The 20,730-nt window shown below is 41.5% G+C and overlaps 1 protein-coding gene across 4 annotated transcripts in view; it reads left to right on the plus strand.

The window, feature by feature from the left end:
* Positions 1-20,109, plus strand: part of LOC115045786 (endonuclease V) — a 33,140-nt gene extending 13,031 nt beyond the window's left edge. Inside the window, exons 6-9 of one of the 4 annotated variants that reach the window (XM_029505703.1) lie at positions 914-982; positions 1,164-1,292; positions 14,788-14,857; positions 16,215-16,336. In XM_029505703.1, the coding sequence (XP_029361563.1) occupies positions 914-982; positions 1,164-1,292; positions 14,788-14,856 (267 nt within the window). In that variant the 3' untranslated portion in view covers position 14,857; positions 16,215-16,336. Of the gene's footprint in view, positions 1-913; positions 983-1,163; positions 1,293-14,787; positions 14,858-16,164; positions 19,406-19,432 lie in introns of those variants that run through there. The other 3 variants (XM_029505694.1, XM_029505711.1, XM_029505684.1) reach the window with 3 other exon arrangements.
* Positions 20,110-20,730: the final 621 nt, after the last annotated feature.

The raw sequence follows: 20,730 nt of genomic DNA on the forward strand, positions 1-20,730 counted from the left end.
CGGGGTTACATCCTGGACAGGTCTAAATAAGAAACTATTAATGTGAAAGAAAAAAACAAACAAAAAGAGTGTGACCAGATATTCAGACTTCTACTACAACTGTACATCAAATCTGAAATTGGTGTTAGCATCTCTCTGCAGAGTTTATTGGGAATATATCACTATTGATTTCCAAAAAGAATTGAACTTCAGTGTCATGGTTCTGCTTATTTTTTTGGTGTATAAATCTCACCAGTCACCAGTTTCAAAATACTCTGATGGAAAAAGCACCAAATTCCTGGAATAGAGGATACTATAAATTTATTCTGCGCCTTATTATATAAAGCCTTTGTTCATTGGCATGTGCAGTTCAAGAGGACCTCTTGCAGAGAGAGTGAGCATTTACACAGAGCAAACTACAATTGGCAAAGAAAAGTATGTAATGTGCCTCAAAGTTTTGCCGTAATACAAGAAATGTACTTACTTATTACATTAATTAATTGTGCATTTAATAGATAAAGTATACAGTATACAATATAGTCTTTTACTGTCTTTTACTCCTGGAATATTTTTAGTAGAAATGTTGCCTGTATTCAGAAAAGAAAAGGAGCATATACCATATATCTGTGGTTGCTGCTGTAATGATGAATTTCCAATACGTGGGATAAATAAAGTCAAGGCAGTTTCCTGAGAAAGTTTAGTTTAGTTTTTTTATTTTTTTCAATTTCAGAATTAGGAAACAAATTCTCTTGGAAACAAAAGCAGACACTTACAGAGGTCAAAGATGCAGAAAAGAGAGTGCAAAGCCTCTCCAGTAGGCTAATAGCATGTCTCAGTTTGTTGCTGTTTGCACTGGCCTGCCACACATCGTTTTTTGTTGTTTGCTTGTTTGTTCGTTCTTTTCACTTGGATTTTTGTTTCTTTGCCTCTGCAGATAGCTGCGTTGCAGAAAGGAGGAGAGAGCTTCCCACTCACATCCGCCTCAGGCAAAATGCTCGGAAAGGTGCAGCAAAGGACAGACACACAAAAATAGAAGCAAATAGTTTTCAGATCAGTGTTGTTTTGTTACTGCTGACTTCAAAGGACGCACACAATGCTAAAAGTTAAACTCAACAAAAGGTGTGCGACGATCACAATCACTGAGGGTGGATGTTGAAAAGTTACCAGAGACTCTTTGTGCCCAGGCGCTCCGGAGCTCTGATAGCAGCTCTAAACCAGTCTATGTGTCCGTGGGCCACAAGATTAGTCTGGATACAGCTGTACGTCTCACACACTCCTGCTGTCGCTACCGAGTCCCAGAGCCCATCAGACAGGTACACACACACACACACTTTCAGAGCAGCTGAAAATTAAGCTTGCTGTAGAGAAAAGGTAAATTCAAAAGACTGTGATCAGATATAACAAAAACTGAACTCCTCAGCTGTGAGGCAGAGCGCTGGAGAGCGAGCAGTGATCCTCATTTGTGTAACAGCATCCTGCTGTGAGGCTGGGAGGAATGATCATTACACTGTGCGTACCTTATAACATATCCACCCAAATTAGGGATGCTCCATTTCTTTTTCGAAGCAAATAGCAAACAATTTTTGACTGGCACGATATCAACTGTCAAAAAATGGTCAAAGATTTCTTGTAGTTCGAAAGTAGACGAACCATTTTTTCTGCTGAGTACTTCATTGTCCATGTTGCTATCACATTTAGATAAACTCTGTGCACAAATGAAGGTTTTGAATTCTTGAATTATCCCAAGAGGACAGATTTTTTTCTATGCATTATACATTATTCATACAAAATCATCAATTATCTGTGTTGAGCATCGGCCGTCCTTGTTTCAGCCCATGTTTCTGCTGCATTGTCAAATTTAAGAAGGGAAGCTGCTGCAGGATAACTGGGTTAGGGAGCAGGATGACTGATGTTTCAGCGGAGCAGGATGACTGATGTTCAGCAGAGCAGTGACGGGAAGCCAAGAACAAAAACTGAATCTGTGTACCTCCGGACCTGGAGGATGAATTCATTTTTTTTTTTTTTTTCCCAGCCAAATCAAAAATACCGATTAGTCGCAAATATTGAGTGGAGAAACATAACAAATGTGCATCTTTCAGCACAAGGCGTAAGGGCTCACTGAATGGTTTGACAAGTGTGGAAATGGAGACAGAAAGGAAGAGGACAGAGATAAATTTGGAGTAGAGTTTAGTGTGTCAGAAGCTATAGCTGTTCTGAATGCTTTAATGGATCCTAATCATCCTCACACACTATGTTATCATTTTAGAAATTAATAAACTTTCTTACGTTTCCACGAGGTTTAAAGAAAGCGTTCAGCTGTTGTTTCCTGTAACAGTAAGATGTTTTTTATTTTTTTATTTCAAGCTCAACTGCACACTCTAAACACGCTATTTATCCAGAATGAGTAGTTTGAGAATAAACTGCAAAATTAGAACTGATTTGCTGCAACATATTAGATAAATGATGATAAAAAATGGTTAGCACCACAGTAGAAATATATTCTAATAAATTATAATAAAAATAAATTATATTTTTGGGCAGTTTTGGGGAAGGAGAGAGTGAGGCAGGAAAGCAGGTGGAGAGAGAGAAGGCTCTCCCCTTCTGTGATATGCAGCAAAACGTCCTAATGTGAAGTTCCCTACCAGGTGGGCTACCGGAGGGATTTATTTTTAATGCAATGACCACTATTCCACTATATGAACAGCATAACACAAACGCTAAAAATTAAAGGCCAGGATTTGTCAGTAAAAAAAAGTAAACCTGACTTACTGCTAATGGAAAATTGATTTGTGCTTCACATTGTGACCTCTGGACAGATCTCCAACTTCACTTACCAAATTTCATTGTGCAGCTGTTTGTACCTGCAAGATGGAGGTTTCAAAAGTTTTCACATCACTTGTATATGTTGCTTCAACATTATTGAGTGTGCAAATTTTAAAGGAAAAATCCAATTTTATTCAATCAAGTCAGTTTGCAGGACAACTGCATGGATGTAAAAGTTGTATAGAGACGTTTGTGTCTTCCAAGGAAACTGTGCATGGTGAAAGAAGTGAGCTCAAATCAACCGAGAACTCACTGTGATGCCACCCATTGTACTGTTTGTGTACCTGCCGTTTTGTATTGAGTTCATTATTAGCAACCGCCAGCTCGGTTTTCTGTTTCCAGTGGAAAACGGTTTTGGAGAGAGGATGAGGAGGATCTCACCGCCTGTGTGTCAATCACACAGTAGTCATACCCTGCTTTATGGTCTGCTTTGGTTTTAAATGGGGTCATAATAAACATCATGTTGGACTGAAGACTTGAAAGTAGAGACAAGCACCATAAATGCAGTCACTGATTCAGACCTCTGTAGGCTGCAGTCTTCTCTGCTGGAGGCTAAAAGCTGAAGGCTACATTAGCCACAATTGACAGAATGCACTTCCGTCCCTGGAGTGATGCACGTGTGGCACGTTGTTGGAGGGGGTTTATTATTTTCTCTTTTAACCTTTCTGTAGCATTAGGGGGAAGACAACAGGAATCTTAGCGGGCAAACAGGTGATGATTGTGCTAATAAGTGATAAGCACCTCCTGAGCTTGAATGCTACAGATAACGGTTTAATATAGGGACAGAAAGTAGTCCATCGTCCTGTCTATTCTCCTTGTACATGCTGTTATCAGAAGTTACAAGGTTTTCTAGGTAGACAATATAAAGAACTAACCCAGAGACGGTGACTTGAGAAGACAAGTCTCATTGTTTTACCGTGAATCCTGCCTCTTTCCAGCTGTAATTTTGCACTCTTTGTTGGATAAATGGGCACTGGCAGTCATTTTACAGCTGTCTGGAGTCATGTAAAAGAAGTAATAGGTTTAATCTCATTTAGCTTTTTTTTTTTTTCATCTTTTATAAAAAGTTGAAGCAAAATAGGAAGAAAGAAATTAAATGTTCTCCACCTCATCCTCTGGCTTTCTCTGTCTGCCACTAGGCTGTGCTATGCTTCTGCTACTCAGTGTGCCTTTAGCTCTACTGCACAGAAAACACACACTCACACACACAAAATCAGTTTTTCACCGAGGGAGCTGCAGTTGCAGTAGCTTACTCATCCCTTCCTGTGTTTGTGTTTATTCCATCAAAGTGTGAGTGCAATGTGTTTAGCTGGTGGGGGGGGCATTAGAGAAAGCCTGGGACACTCACCTTTCTCTGTCCACCTCATTGACACCTCTGTCTTTGTCTTTCTCACTGTCCAGCTGCTGTCCTTTCTATGACATCCACATCCCCTCTGCACTCCCCCCCCCTTCTTTCACCCTGGGATCAGTGTCTGTCTCTGTCTGTCTGTCCCTCAGATATTTCCTATTCTCTTTATTGCTGACATCACAGATAAACCCTCACAGATCCAGTTCTGGGGAGTGTCATGTTGGGATCTGAACTCTGAGTTTATGTCCTCCTTTCATGGTTAGAGTGAAATCTGTGTCCCTCATGCCTTTTGAAACCTTAGTCATAACTTTTGGAGAGACATTTCAAAAAGTCGTCACCCTGATAGGACAGCCATTTTTCTTAAAGATTGAACACAGCAGAGAATAAGCCACGATGTGTCCCCTCGACCCAGACAGTGGTTGTGGACAACAACAGGAAAGGACCGGACAGAGGTCGAATTGCAGACAACCGAATAAATAATGTCCATGCACAAAATATCTGCCAGTTGCCAGCACACTTGTACACACTTGGCCAGATTCAGCAGCGAAAGGTTGCTAGTGTGACTGTGGCAGACTTTGTGTTGTGGTTAGTGTCAGGTTGTGGTTCACCACTGGGACACAAACACAGAGTTGAGAGAGGGTTTGGCAGATAAGGGCACAGCTGACACATCGGGGTGTGAAAAGCAACAACACAAAACCGCTAACATCTATTAGCGTTGTTTTGGTTTCCTAAAAGCTAAGATGGCGGGTTCTGCCCATCCATATCTGTGTCTATATCTACTTATCTATCTGTGTGCGCGCGTGTGTGTATAGTGATATGGTGAAGAAACGAAGAGGAAAAGAAAAGCGATGCCCATCCTAGTATTCTGTCATGGTGGACATTTATTTCATTTCAGTTGAAAAACGAGCAAATCCAATTAGATATTGGAGATGGTTTTGGATCGGCGCAGGGTGTCAGGTCTTAGTGACAGTTTTAATAATCATGAATGACTGAAATAAAATCTCACAGAGGTGTGTGTGTTTGTGTGTTTGTGTCTTTGCCCCTCATCCACTGCCCTTGTCTCCACCGTCTAATAAGACCCTCTCACCTTACATCATGAGTGAAGTAAACCCCTCCTTTCACAGCCTGAGAGTCTCGGAGAGAGAATGATGAAAGGGAGAGATGACATCATGCTTGGATTCTGCAGAGAAGGCTGATGTGTGAATGCACTGCAGCAGAATCTTATGTACCACAATGAAAAGATAACACACACACACACGCACCCACACGCAGGCGCTCAGACTAATTTATGCCTCGTATCAGTCCTGCTTCCTTACACTGTTAAATTCTCGTACTCCTGTATCCCACGCTTCAGTTGGATGGAATGGAAAGAAGAAGGCCAGCAGACACCTGACCCGAATAGTTTTCTCTTACTTCAGTGGGCAGCCACTGTGACATTGTAGAGGTCGGGGGGTTGAAATAATCCACAAGTGACCCAACCATAAAAATCACAAATCTAAACCCTGTACAAGCTCTGGGTTCTGTTTCATTCTCCCAGTGAATCTGATAGCTCATAGTTTTTTTTCTGCCCTGCCACCATCGCCTGAGGTTTAACTGAATGTTTTTATTCAGATCTCAGGAGTTGACTTTTAACTTAAAGCCTTGCTTTCATATCAGCAGATTAAACTATAAGCCCCAAATGAGTGAAGCTGCAGGAAATTAATGAATCAGGCTCAGTTGCTCTGAAGTTCCAGGAACAAGCAACACTACATATATAATTGTTAAAAATGACTATCCTTTACTAATTACCAATTCTTTCTTTCTTTTTTTTAATCTTATATTTAATTTATGATGGTATTGGCTGTTTCCCTCCAATAATCTCCCATGATGTTTTGTGGAAAGAACACTAACTGAGCAGTGTTATGGTCAGGGCAGTGTCTATGGGAAAGGGTAGACCGTTTCCTATGACAAATTGATTATACATAACTTCTTATCATGGCCTTAATGGAGGCGTTCCCCTGCATCAAAGTGGAAACACTCACCAGTGTTCACACTGATGCTGGATAGGTCAACAGGAAAGTGGCAGCTGCTTCAATCGGCATTTCACCCCCTGGGGTCACTGGCACGACCTCTGGTAGTGCAGGAAGTCAGTTAAATCTCAATTTTTATGTCGATGGGTATGGTGTTAAATTATCACAGAGATGACAATCACCACTAGGGAGAACTACATCACTAACTGTAGCTGTTAAAATGAATTCACATCCTGATGAAAATTCAAACGCTATGATTGAATTGTTATTTTAAATAGGGAACTTGGTGTAGCTGGCTGTTTTGTGAAACTATCTTCTCACATAGCTTCATCAGTTGACGGCTTATGTTTTACCATATATGTCAAAGATGATTAGCTGACGTTTGAGAGGAAATATGGATGAAGTTAACTGCTGTGGAGCTGAACTAAATGTCACCACTTATCAGCAGCCCGTTGACTCAGACACTTGACAACAGACAAAATCATTTGCCAAACCACTGAGTGAATTAAGACTGGCTCAGTTAAAAAGAGAATCATCTCAGGCATATGTTTCATTTTACTGTGATGTCATCACCATGACACCACATACACACATGAAATTGTAGCCCATTTCAGCATATCAAATATTTTCAGATATTTCCATCTAATATCTAAAGATGCTGAGCAATGAGAAAACAATATTTAATTTTCACAGTAAATGGGAAGGAATAGATTAATACATAGGCAGCATGGCAGCATGGTGGTTAGTGCTATTGCCCCACAACAAGAAGGTCACGGGTTCGGTTCCTGGCCTGGGTCCTTTCTGTGCAGAGTTTGCATGTTCTCCCCGTGTCTGTGTGGGTTTCCTCCCACCGTCCAAAGGCATCAGTCATGCATGTATAGGTTATAGGTTAACTGGAGACTCTAAATGAGAGCGTGAATGGTGGTTGGTCTCTGTCTGTCTTTGTGTATTGACCCTGTGATGGACGGGCGACATGTCCAGAGTGACCCCGCCCCTCGCCCACTGTGAGCTGGGATTGGCTCCAGCAGCCCTGCCACCTGGAAACGGCTAAAGCGGCTGAAGATGAGGGAGTGGGATTAATGCATAATAATACCAGTCCTAATGGAGTTATTCCTTTGGAATAAAATGAAGTCTACACCTCAATCAGTCATTATTTCTTTGCAGTTACCGTCATTTGCTCTCAGATGTCTGGGGTTTTATGGATGTAGCTGTTGTGCTCTATATATAGAAGGATTATTTACCTTCTGTGCTTTATGAACATGCTCCTTTTTGTGATGGTCTGATTATATATTTTACACAGCATTCACTTGCGTTTGTATGTAGTGATGCTCGAAAATGTACTCTACAGTACTGTATTAAGATTATGCAGACAGAAACAGCGGCAGGAATAATTTTTTAGTTTTGTTCAAGTTGTGATGATCTCAGATCCACCTCGCACATTCATCTGCTTTGTGAGGAAATTCCTGTTATCTAAACTTTACTCCATCAAATCTCAGGAATGTCTTTCATTTCGTTTTAATTAACCAAACCACATACTTCTTCCTAGAGACCTTCAAAAAATGATCAGGATACAACATTAATGTGATAAATAAAACAAATGAGCAGAGGAACTTTTGACTTTTCCCTCTCACATGTACAGCATTGAAACATTCAGCCCTGTGGTCAGAAGCTCTTTTGATTTCTCAGCTCAGACCTACAGTAGCCTACACAGATCAACACACACACACACACACACACACACACACACGCACACACACACGCACACTCCAGCTCCTCACTTCCTCTCCAGTAGTCAGTTAAAAGCTCTAATGGACAGCAGTGGAACAGAAACCTAATTTTCTTCAAGCTAATGTTACTTGACAAACACACTAGTATCCTGTCAGACCTGATCACTTGGGAGTAGCCATCTTGTCTGTTGGTTCTAGCTCAAATAGGTGCAGGCTGTGAAAACTTCTTGTTTTCATTGAACTTTAGTTTCACTGAATTTATTTTTAATAAATCACAGAATCAACAAGGCATTTGATCTTTGTAGTGCAAAAGAACTGATTCGATTGATGAAAACATTTCAAAAATTCTAACTTGTTCACCCTAAATTTATAATGTGTTAGATCATGCTAGTTGCTCCACAGTCGTGGGTGGCAGCACTTCACTTCTCCGTCCCCGTCCTCCCCTGGTACAGTGTGTACAATGTGGTGCACTGATGAAGCTGCGTTTACTTAGTCTGCCAGAGCCATAGCAACTTAACATACAATAACCATTAGAAAATAAGCCAAGTCACAAAATAAATTAGTGGGGCAAGTTTTTATTATAAATGAGAGCCTCGTCATGTCATGTCACTGGAAATATTCGTAGAATAAAGAAAGAATAAATAGTTGAAATTAGGATGGTTTTTGCTGAAGAGTCAACGTTCAATATTTCTCACCAGTGTAACAAAGAGCTGTCACCTGGTGAGGTGGAAAGCCGCAGCATTTATTTATTTATTTATTTATTTATTTATTTAGCATCACCTCTTTTCTTTGCTGTGGAATCTAGATTTTCATTGGGACCAGATTTGTGTTTCCCTGCGGATGAAGCTGTTCTTCATCCTCCTGTGTTGGACTGAGGGCACACTAGATGCTGAAGTACAATAGAAGGAGAAAATAGAAAATGCACCTCTGAAGTTATTTCATTATCCATCCATGAGTTTGTTGAGTTTGTTGAGCTCCAACAGTGTTACTTCTACTGACTCATTGCTTCTCCATCATGTCATGTGGTTGCCTGTTCAGCTTCGTTGGCAGGTCTGATGTTGTCGAAAGGTTTTCTTTTACCACGTGTTGGCCGACATTTGGTTCATCGGTCATCTTCTCCAACTCCATTCTTCCCTCCCAACCCAACCTCCTCCTCCTCCTCCTCCTCCACATGGCCTGATGGGAAGACATCTGCTGGTAATGGCACCCTGAGGAGCTGGCTGAGATGTACAGTAACAGCTTGTTTCCAGACGTTTCCTCTCTGTCTGAGTGCTCTGCACAGAGGAGGAAGTCGCTAATTACCCTCCGTCTCTGCAGCGGTCACCTGTACACTGCTGACTCTCAAGGATGCCCAATACGGTAAAATCAACTCATATCGGAGTGTAAGAAGTCCTTCTGCAGGCTAAAGCCATCTGGCTTTCTGGCTCATGCTTTCCTAGAAGTATGAGGGAAGTTTAGCTTGCAGCTGTGTGGCGCTGACATTTATCGTTTGGCTTCTGAAAGCAAAATCTCCCTGTAGGTCCATGCATGCTAAAAACCTCCTCCTTCACAGTGCTCTATAGCTCTCTGGATATAGGATGCATATAATTTCCCTGCTGAGAGGCAGCTAATGTGGCTCCATGCCCCAGTCTCCATTTTGTATCTCCAAACATCCCTACCAACACAAACCCCTCCCTCAAGACGGGAAATGTAACAGTTCCACAGCTGCACTTACAGATTGCACAAAGAAATAGAATTTCAATGTGAGCGAAAGGCGGATGGGGAGGCTGCATGCATAGAATAACAGACTGAGAAATGCATGCAGTGCGTTTGTGGGTGTGGACTTGAGAGGGAAACATTGTGTATGCGTGATTTGTGTGATAATATTCAAGACTAGAATGCATTTCTATAAGAAGTGAGGTTTTTTTTTTTTGTTATGTTTTGTTTTGTTTTGGCACAATTTCTGGAGAAACAAGAATCCATCCATGTGAAAACATATATATTTGTGTATGTGCAATTATGTGCATGTGTGTTCTCTCTGATGTCACCAGCCTTTGTGTGGTGTGTGTGACTTGCTTTTGATATGTCCCCGCTTTTCAACTTCCTTTTTCAAGTTTCAAGCTCCTTGTTCTACTCGACTTTGTTCGTCCTCACAGTTTTTCTTTTCTATCACTGCTGTCTCTCATCCATCCATCTCCACCCCCACCCACCCACCCCACCCCACCCTTCCCACTCCGTCTCCACTCCCTGAATAATTCAGCCCTGCAGAGCTAGTGTATTTTTGGTTGTTGTCACTTCTGCAGTCACATAAACACAGTCCAAACCAGTATACACACACACACGTATATTTGTTAATGTCTATGTCTATGCATGCAGCTTTGCAGCATGCACACGAAAACGCACACAAATGAAGATTTCAAAAAGAAGACAAAGAGAGTTAGGCCGCTGAGACTTGCTAACAACAAAGAATTCTACTTGCGGGGCTTTCACACCATCACTGTGCTCCACCTGTCACCGTTCTGCCATCCCAGCACTGACTAATAATATGTCTCACTTTACTGTGTCTCACAGAGTTTCACAAAGTTTGAACAATGTGTGAGGGAGGACACAGCGGCCTGAGGTTGCTCCTTCACTATTGTTTTTAGTCGTAAGGTGCTGAGTTTTGTGTTTAGGTAGTTAATGGAGTCATTTAATCAGTATATATCTTCATTATTCCCATTGAGACCCAATCAAATCTGTTAGACTCTTTTCATTTTCCTCCACATCCTCTGGGCATCAAGCAGCAACAAGGTTTTTTTACACTACACTGGATATACTGTGGCATTTATCGCTTTATCCGTTTCTGGGTTCGCGGGGCAGCTCACATCGGGCGAGGGGCGGGGTACACCCTGGACAGATCACCAGTCCATCGCAGGGCCAGCACACAGAGACAAACAGCCACCTACGGTCAATGTAGAGTCTCCAGTTAACCTATACATGCATGTCTTTGGAAACACACACACGGGGAGAACATGAAAACTCCGCACTGAAAGGACCCACAACCTTCTTATTGTGGGGGCGGCAGCGCTAACCACTACGCCACCGCGTCTCTAGTGACTGTGATGAAGTCTCACTTTCACAAATGAACAGGTGGAAAATGAAAAATGTAGGGGTTTTGTACTATTGGTGTGAAAATTAATATTGGCAAGACGTTACCTAGGTTCCTGGGAAACTGATTCGTATGGTTTTCAACTTCTTCAAAAACAGAGGAGGATCAATGAATAATGTAAATAACTGCTAGCCACACTGTAAGCAGTGGCACAAATCACTTCCCTATTTCCTCCCCTTTTAAAGCCATCTCTGTGGAGCAGTGGGATCACATAGACCTGACACTTGAATTTGAGAGGATAGATGAGTCCTGGGAGAGAATGAGAAACTTGCACAGCCATAATACAGTCATGTTGACAGAGTGACAGAGTAAAACATCTGCGAAGATTGACACTGGCGCTGTGCTGCTTCTAGGTGAATCGGTAGGCTTGTGGAACTTTTCTGAATATGCCTCGAGAATGTGAGTGATTGAAAGTGGAGCTCCCATTTGGGCCCTGAGGCTGTGTAAATGTTAATATATGGCTGTCTGACATTCTAGTGCTGCAGCCACTGGACTCTGGACCTCCACTGAAAGACTGGAGGAAGGTTGGGGAAAGACAAAAGAGCAGCCCTGGAGAGTGCGTGTGTGTGTGTTTGTGTGGAGCGAACAGCCAACCGAGCATTGGGACAAAACCACCTAACACCAGAAATGAAAAATTCACAGGTTTCTCAGTGAATAGCTGTCTGTCATGTGTCTACCTCTATGACTGACACACAGATCAGATAAAGTTTAAGGTAATATATTTTTAGTATTTTTGGTATTCGATCATAAACCCAAAGGGCAATAAAAATGTGTACCTGATGATGTTGAATAATACCTGATGGTGCTAAATGCAAAATAAATGGTTCATCAAGTTTATTACAGTCTTTATTGGGGCATGAATGTCTGCACAAAATATCATGGCAATCCATTGTGGTGGCCTAGTGGTGAGATGGATGGGCTTGTGTTGCAGTTGTTCTGTCAGCGGTGGTGTTTGTGACAGTGTGCATGTAAGCACAGCACAAGCAGCTATGGGGAAGTCCTCTTTACCGCACTATGTAAATGATGCCTTTTATGCTGTTCCGTGCCACTCTTCTGGGATTTTTAACGTTACTCCAGCTGTAGTTTGTGTGGTTTCTTCTCAACCCAGAGTATTTTACCCGCCAGGGATGGAGCAACGATCCGAGCAGCTACACAAAGCACGGCAGCATGTTAGCTTGTTAGCCAGTGCATGATGGTCTGCCACACTCATTCAGATCCCCACAGGCAGCGTAATGAGTACAATTCAACATACCCAGAGTGAGACGAGCTGCTGCTTGGCTTTGTATTTTAAGATAAGTACCGGCATCATAGTAGATAGATATGAAGCAACACTTTGACGTCACTTTATACATCGATATGTGTGTGTGGATTTTTATTTTATTTTTTTTTATTTTATCAGACATAGCAGCTAGTTCCCTGTTTATTGTAACGTGTTTCTGTGTCATAATACAAATACTCTCATGAAAATGTGTGAAGACATTGACACACACACACACAGACAACCAAAGGTCGTTGTCGGCAATTCAGATCTTAGTTGCAGAACTGGTATTTGATCAGTGGAGACCAGGTTTATGAGCTAAAGCTTCTTCATTGATTTAAAAAAAAAAAAGAAAGAAAGAAAGATCAGAAGCTGGTGGCAGCAGATATTAGTCACAATGAATGAGACCAGTCCTCATTACCTACTTATTTCTTGATGTTTTTGTCATAATGACATTTAAAAACAGTAGTTTTTCCACCAAAACTTGGACAGGGTTTGATTGATTGATTTATGTGTGGTGTTTCTTGACACACACGTTCAATGGCTGTTTTTTAAAGTGTGACTTTGTGTTTCTAAGATGCCACTATCCCGTAAATGCACCGTAGCTTGTCCCTCTTTTTGTTGTCAGCTCACATTAAATACCAGGCTGTTCACACCATTGCTCCAGTAGATGAAATATGCTTTTGTACTCTAAATGTGATGTTATACATGTGGCGCTGTACGTGTGATTCCACCCTGTTAGAGTCATCAGTGCCCCACTTCTGGATTCATCACATCCAGCTGGAGTTTGAGTAACAGTCATAAACAAAATGTCGCCGTTGTAATGATGAATAAGAGAGCAGAACTGGAACTCTGATCAAATTCTTTTCATTCAATGATGCAGCATGCCTGGAATAAGATATAATTTCTAACTTATTTTCAGCTGCAAATACTACTTTCCTCTGAAATCTATGAGCATCCGAACTTCTCAGAAAGAATGATCTCATTCCTTTTTATATTTTCCCCAAAACCAGTAGCAGCAGTCATTCAGCAAAAACTTTCATTTTACTGCAGTTTAGGACCGTTTTTAGGCAATGATGAGCCAGGCAGTTGCCTTGGGCGGCGCCAGCTGGAGGAGCCAGCTGGTGTAAAAACTATCTTGGAATGACTGTCAAAAGCATCCAGATGTGTTCTCTTTACACACTGACCACGCAGTGTTGTGGGGGGCTAGGTAAAAATTCAGTGGAAACCTTGAAGCACCAACAAACAGACAGCTTACAGGGCTTGTATTGATCGTACATACCTGATTGGTTCAGGTTTTTTTTTTTTTTTTTTTTTTTTTTCCCTTTTTTTTTCCTTCGCAATTTCATCTTAACAAATGACAAATAAGTCACTGCAATGGTCACCAAATGTTAGTAACTCAGGTACTATAGTGAACTGTACAGAATGTCACAGGCTCCATCAAAGAAAAGCTGTGGGTGATGATGGTTATGTTTTTTTTTTTAATACAGAGCTGACCTGTCACCTACAGACCTGTCAAATTCTTCAGTTGTTTCAATAGAACTTATGTTAGCTTAACACAAGCTAGATGTGCATTGGAAGCTGCGTAATTTAAATAGAACTATACAAAATATTGGATCATAAATAGCAACCAAACATTTCTACCCTTACAGGTATAGATACTTTGGGATATGGCAGGGAGTTGTTCTGGAAGAGAATAATGACACATAAGTGATCAGGCGTTTTAATAATATCAGCATCGCAGAGCCCATCCCAGATATGGTTCAATTCAAGACTAGAAATAACAGGGAGTAATGTGCAGAAAGGTTCTAATTAATACACAGTATGACAATGATAGGGAGTTGAAGCAATGTGAAATAACAGAAATTTTATGAAATTATTCAGCAGTGAAAAGGTCACATTTTTGGAGGTAGTGCTGGATGTCTGGTCACCTTCCTCGTGCTTCTTGTTTTCTTGTGTGCCGGTCTGTTTGTGGTGTAGCTTTCTGGCTACTTCTCCCCTTACCTCATTTCTGAGGAAGAAGAGGCCTTCTTAAGAAAATAAAATCGGAATCTCTTTGCCACATTGTTCGGTTTGTCTGCGTTGTGTAACAAGGGTTAATGTATCTCCCTAATAGCACCAACGTTTTACTGCCGCAGATGGTTTACCATCTCAATTTCCCCGTCATGTGGCCTCATAAAGCCTGAGTTTTGTTCTAAAAACCACTGAGTAACCCAAATAAATGGTGGAATTTTGTCACTGGGGTTCTGTAATATCCTGATGATGACTGTCAGATTTGGCAGTAACCATTATAGCTCAGTTTGTCGCATGTTAAATCCGCATAAAGGGGCTTCATTTTCATTTCGAAGTTCACAGGAGCATGTCAGGTGTGCGGCTGTTCCTGCTCTCCTCTCATAGCCGCTGAACAGTGGCTAACAGTTTATGGCAACCTGTTAAAAGTGGAATCCCTTCCTCTCCTTGTTTTTCTTTTTGTGACTCTTTTCGTCATCTCCTCTTCTTTCTCTGCTCTATCGCAGGCTGACTGTCGCTCCAGAGAATACCTTCGCATAAATTTCCCAGCTACAGATGCAGGAATGAAAGAATGAGGCAAGTGACAAAAGAAGAGCCATCATGCGGGTTTCCGTCTCACACTCCAGTTTATACATTCGCACATACAATAACACCAGTGACTTATTTGTGTGCTGCCCTGGCACATGGTGAGAGGAGTGATTTACACAGTCTTAAAATAGGATTAGAAACCACAGTAAGTGACTCACTGAGGAATTTCCCCAAATCCTAAAACAAAGCCAAGTTTTTTACAAGACAGCCTAAACTTTATCTGATTCGGTGTTTAAACAAATGTAATGCAGAGAGCATAAACCTCTGTTGTCTTCAGAGACCTGATTCATTTTAAAAGATTCTTGCAGAATTTGCCAGAACAGTATTGTTATAATGTCTTCTTCATGCTTCCTTTGGTACATGTAAGGACTATTTCAGACTATTTCAGACTGCAAGAGAAGTGGCTTTGAAACCAAACCTACGAAATTAGATTTATACATCCTGCTCAGTGTGTAGTCTACACAGCGTAGTGATCCCCCCCTCGCCAGAACGAGGTCGGGGATCATGTAAGAACACTCCTGCAGCTGGTTGGGATTCAGTGATTTGCTTTAGAGAAGAGCTTGACCCAGGCTTCCTGTTTCTTTGGCAGTGAACTCCATTCTGCAGCAGGAGAGGTGGAGAATTTAAGATTTTAAGAGCCTTTGACAAGTTCTCTGCATTTTCTGAGGGGTGTTGAAGGGGCATAGGTGAGTCAAGGATGCTGCAGGTTAAGCCGAGACACACGGACAGAAGGAGAGAAGTAATGATGAAGGAAAAGCCTTTGATCCTGTGATTCTCATCCGGAATAACAGGCAGCAGCAGTCAGATCGGCCCCATATTCCTCATTACCAGTCATAGCTGCAGACCATTAGTTCACTCAGATGCTTCAAAAATATATTTTAAAATGTGCACAGAATTTAACATTAATGACCCAAATGCAGCCTCTCATGTGACCTGAAATTCATACATTCATTGATATATGCTCACTCACAGTCACGAGTGTGTGTGTGCGCTCACATCCCTCAGCGTACCTCACTGGGAAACATAATGGGATGTCCATGTTGATCTGCTCAGAAGCTCCCGATGTTGTGATTCCTCCAAGAGCCCTCCACTCTTTGATCAGCCTCTCTACAAAGAGACTGAGACAGGAAGAGGGGCTTTGTGCTGAGTAGGCATGGCTGTAGCAGATTCCTCAAAGCCTTAACTCAGCTTTACCCTCTCACTCAAGCAACAGGCTGCAGGCACATTCAGTCAGACCTACTGTACTTTAGCATTTGAAGCTGATCAGCTCTAAGTGTCTAATACTTATATTTCAGCACCCAGAATGCCCCATCTGCAACACACTATGCACTGTGTGTTCTGACAGTGTACCAGCGTCTGTTGGATCGGACCACATGGGACAGCCTCCGTTCCCCACGTTCAACAATGACCCTGTCGCCGGTTCTGGCCCGTTCCTTCCTTGGGCCACTTTTGAGAATTACTGACCGCTGCAGATCAGGAACACCCCACAAGAGCTGCAGTTTTGGAGAAGCAATGATCCAGTCGTCTGCTGTAGGCGTCACAAATGGACTCGCTCAAATCCTTACGCTTCCCCATTTTTCACAGTTCTGACACATCATCTTTGAGGACAAAATGATCACTTGCTGCCTTTATTATAATAAACAATCACTACTACAGTCCATGGTGATAATGTTATGCTTCACTGGTGTATGTCGTATATGCACACTCTGAACTGCTAAGACTCCTAACTGTGTGCATTTGAGTGACAACAGATAACGGGAAGTGAAAACATGGTAGAGTAGATAGTAGAAAGTAAGGATGAATATGTTTCAGGTGCAGCTGAATCCAGGTTTGCCACCAGTTTGCTGACACTACATTATTTTCACCACCTGGCACTTATTACAGCTTTCAAATGATCACTTGCCAATTAATCATTCATCCCAATTGTTTATCATGTTTTTTGGTTTGAAAGGCCTTGATGAAGACACATTCTCTTTTAATGATTTCTTTTTGTCTTCACCTCTTAAACTGAAGCCACCTAGCAGCTTTTTCTGCGCCCTCATTGCCAGATTGAAAGGCCCTCTTCTTGGCTGCTCCTGTGACGTCCAACCAAGTGAGGACTTTGCAGAAAGAATGTCCTGCAAATGCCCTACAGCCAACGTCTATGGGCTCATTAAATGTTTTCCAGCCTCTGACCCTGCACTCCTCCACTCGTTCCTGGTACTTGGCATGGAGCCTGAGAGGAAGGCTTCCTCAGTGCGCTTTTCCCAAAGCACTGTCAGTTCCTGCATGATGAGGTGTGCATTCTCCCTTTGGAGCTGCATTGAACCAATGACAATACCACAAAAACTGATGCAGACAGTCAGGAGGTTATATGTCACATAACTAAGGACCCACGTTTGGGCAAAATGAAGCAGTAAAGTACAGAGAGTGAGAGTAAGCATTAGTACAACCAACGCTGTGCCAGCCGCTGCCGCTTCCAAGCTAACAAACAGTACAAACCAGTGATTCTCAAACTTTTTCATTCTTCACTTTGAACAAGGGGGGATTTTCTAGCCTCATCTGCCCTGCCCCATAACCCCAAATAAAATACAATTTAAACATGCCAAGAGAAAGGCGAAGGACGGCGTTAACAAAGGCCGGCTTTATTTCCACCAGTTTGTTGCACCCAACCTGTCATGTCTGTAATCCCCACCAGTGGGCCCCGCCACACACCGTGGACATAAACACACAATACATATGCTAACTAAGCTAAACACTCTGATACATCTGCTAGTCTGATTCTGGTCTCAAAGGGCTCCTCACCTGAGTCTGACAGAGTCTCAACAATGTGGCTGAATCTCTCTGATGTTTCCTCTCCTAATAGTCTTGTTGTGTCATCTGTTAATTTAGTGCAACATTGACCTTTTTCAAAGTAAGTGTAGATGTGTTTCTATACCCATTTATTTTCATTATTATTAATAATACTATTTTCTTCCACAATTTTTGTAGAGAAAGAATTGTGGGGCAACTGTGTTAAACCAAATGTTTGTCATAGCAGAGCACTTTTACATAAAAACATGTCCAGAGAGGAACTGTAAGACACACTGTTGTACATGGCTGAACTCATTCCAGGCTGCCAATAGGCGCAAGAAATGCATGGCTCGAGAGCAGAATGTGGCCTGTCCCTCGATGGGAAAGGAAGAGAAATAAAGTTTCTGTCTGCGTCAAAGAAAGAGGGGGGAGACAGATAAAAGATGGGTCATCAGCAGAGGAGACAAAGAGATCCCACCAGATGATGGAAACAACAGGGGTGCAGACGAAGGGAGCGAGAGAGCAGGTTTGGAAAAATCAATGAGAGAAAAAGAAGGGAGCCAAAGTAAGAGGATGAAAAACCATCAGTGGTTAGAGTAACATAGTGATGCACTGCTTGCTTCTTGCTTCTTGCTTCTTGCTTCTGGATTTACCAGGTTCTAAGAATTGAGTTTGAGTTTTCTATTGAATTTGGTTCTAAAAATATCATAGAAATAAATAAAAAGCCATTTTGAAACAAAATATTTAGTTTGATTAAATACCAAAAAGAATTATGTCCTTTTTCTTAGTTTATTGGGTTCACTTTTTTGTTATTTCTCTGCTGTAGAAGAAATGAAAGTTATTTATCAGCAAAATATTTCCTAGCGAGTGTGATTTCTTACATTCCGTTTCTTAAAAGAACAATTTGTGGCATCCAAGTAACAAAATACAAAAAAGTTACTTCTTAATAGATATTTTTGCCTTTGATATGTATACATAGAGATGTGTGTCTGTGTAAATGGTTGGGGTTTAGTACCCCTGTTACACTGTGGTCCAAATGATCAATGAGCTATAATGAAACTATTCATTTTCAATCATGGAGATTGTTTCAATCAACTTCATGCTGTTTTTCAAACTTTACTGCCCTTTTCAAAAACATTTCTGAAATGCCATGGAAGATGTTCTTGAGGGAGTTGGTCCAAGGTTGGGCCAATGAGCTCTGTCAGGAGCAGCCGCTCTCATTAAAAAGTTATAGTGGTACAAGGACACTGCTTGTTGCTGGAGGTACTATTCAGTGTTGGTATTTACCGAAGGACTGAGCTGCTGAGGCAGGTGATAGAGACCAAGTGGAGCAGCCCAGTGATGGGAAATGTAAAGAGTGGACATCAGTGGACATATTATTTCAAAGCTCAAAGTCTGCTTAATCACTGTGTGTGTCTGTGTCCTGACGGACTGTAGCCTCTGACTGTGTGTGGAAGACGCTCGGCCCAGACTGACCAAGACTGTGGAGCAAACAGTTCTCATGCCAGTTTTTCATCCAAGGGAAAGCAAATAAAACATGTAAAGTTGACTCTGGGGCACAAAGCTTTGACGATATATTTCTCTCCATCCATCTATGGTGCAGTCTTCTTCTCTTGTCGCCTTTGTTTTTTCTCTCTTGCATGCACACTGAATTCAGGTAACCAGTTATGCTGAGACAGAGAACTAAGATGAATTGGTTGCTCCAGGAGAAAAATAAGAAGCTCTGCCTGCTGGCACGGTGGTTCATACTGACATGTTGGACTTTGACTCTTTATTTTTTTACTATTTCAGGCTTTCACCTGGTGAATCGCTGAGATCTAGGAAAAGAGCAAAACCAATAAAAAAGAAACCAGATGGAGCAACAAACAAACAAACCCCTAGTTTAGCTAAATTTGGAAGTAAAAACAAGGTAGTCAGTTTCCACACAGTTTTTATGTTATAACTGTTGTTTCCGGCGTCTGGTTGTTTGGCCATGCTGTTTACTTTGTTTACTACCTGATTTTATTACTGCTTGTTGTATTTCCTGCCCCTGTAATTCCACATTCCTTGATCAATATTTCTGTATTAACAATGTGTAAAACATTTGTGTGTAATGAAATGGATCACTCTTATCAACAGCCATAAAGAGAATTGTCATCCAACTCTGCCATTTGCCATCACCTGTTCAGCAGTTCAGCTCTTTATAGCGCTTTGTTTTGGTTTTATTGTCTCTCAATATATTGTTTTCTTTAGTCTTTTTGCTTCAGATTACATTTTCTTTACAATCATGCAGCCTCATGAAGCTATGACTGGCTGAAATAGTCTGATATTTTCCACAGGATGACAAAGGGTTAATGGAGACTTCAGAAGAGCTCCAAAGAGCCCAAATACTGGGCAAAAATTCATCAGGTTTATTTTTAAAGTTAGACTGTTCAAGTGTGTGAGGGACAACTGCCAAGCAGCTATAATAAAGGAGGGGATGATGCTGCTTTTAAGTCAATACCCTGAAGCTCGTTCTCTGGAGGTCCACGATTAACATCAAAACTTTTTGTCAGTAGTTTCACAGATTTTGGTGTGTTTTCTGAATTCATGCATCATAAAAGTCAAAGACAAAAACTAACAGGATGAACTGTTTCATTCTCAACTTCTCCCTCCATCTCTGCTTTTGTAACAAATGAATATAAAAAAAATCTCCCTGTTCAATTCAATGTTGAAGTCGGAGCTGGAATGACAATGAAGCAATTTCTATCCACTTAGAATCTCAGAGGTTGCTACTTCTGTCGTTCTCTTGTTTCCTCTTGCCCTTGCCTGATTTTCCTCATTTATTGTTCTTTCATTGGTCCTGTGTGGCACTGACTGACAGCCAGGGACTGAGCCTTTATGTTTTCAGAGAGTCTATCCCTTTGTTCCTTTCTGGTCAAATCGTTGTAACGCCTTGAGGGAATTTCTTCAGAATTGGCGCAGGTGTTCACTTTGACTTAACGTTTTTAAGGTCAAAGGTCACTTAGACTTCAGAAAACATATTTTTGGTAATAACTCAAAAATTGTCACACTGGTTGAGACACAACTTGCATGGAAATGGAAGCATTTCATTCCCAAGTGGCCAAAGG

This window comes from Echeneis naucrates, chromosome 1, assembly GCF_900963305.1.
Source record: "Echeneis naucrates chromosome 1, fEcheNa1.1, whole genome shotgun sequence".
Classification (NCBI taxonomy): domain Eukaryota; kingdom Metazoa; phylum Chordata; class Actinopteri; order Carangiformes; family Echeneidae; genus Echeneis; species Echeneis naucrates.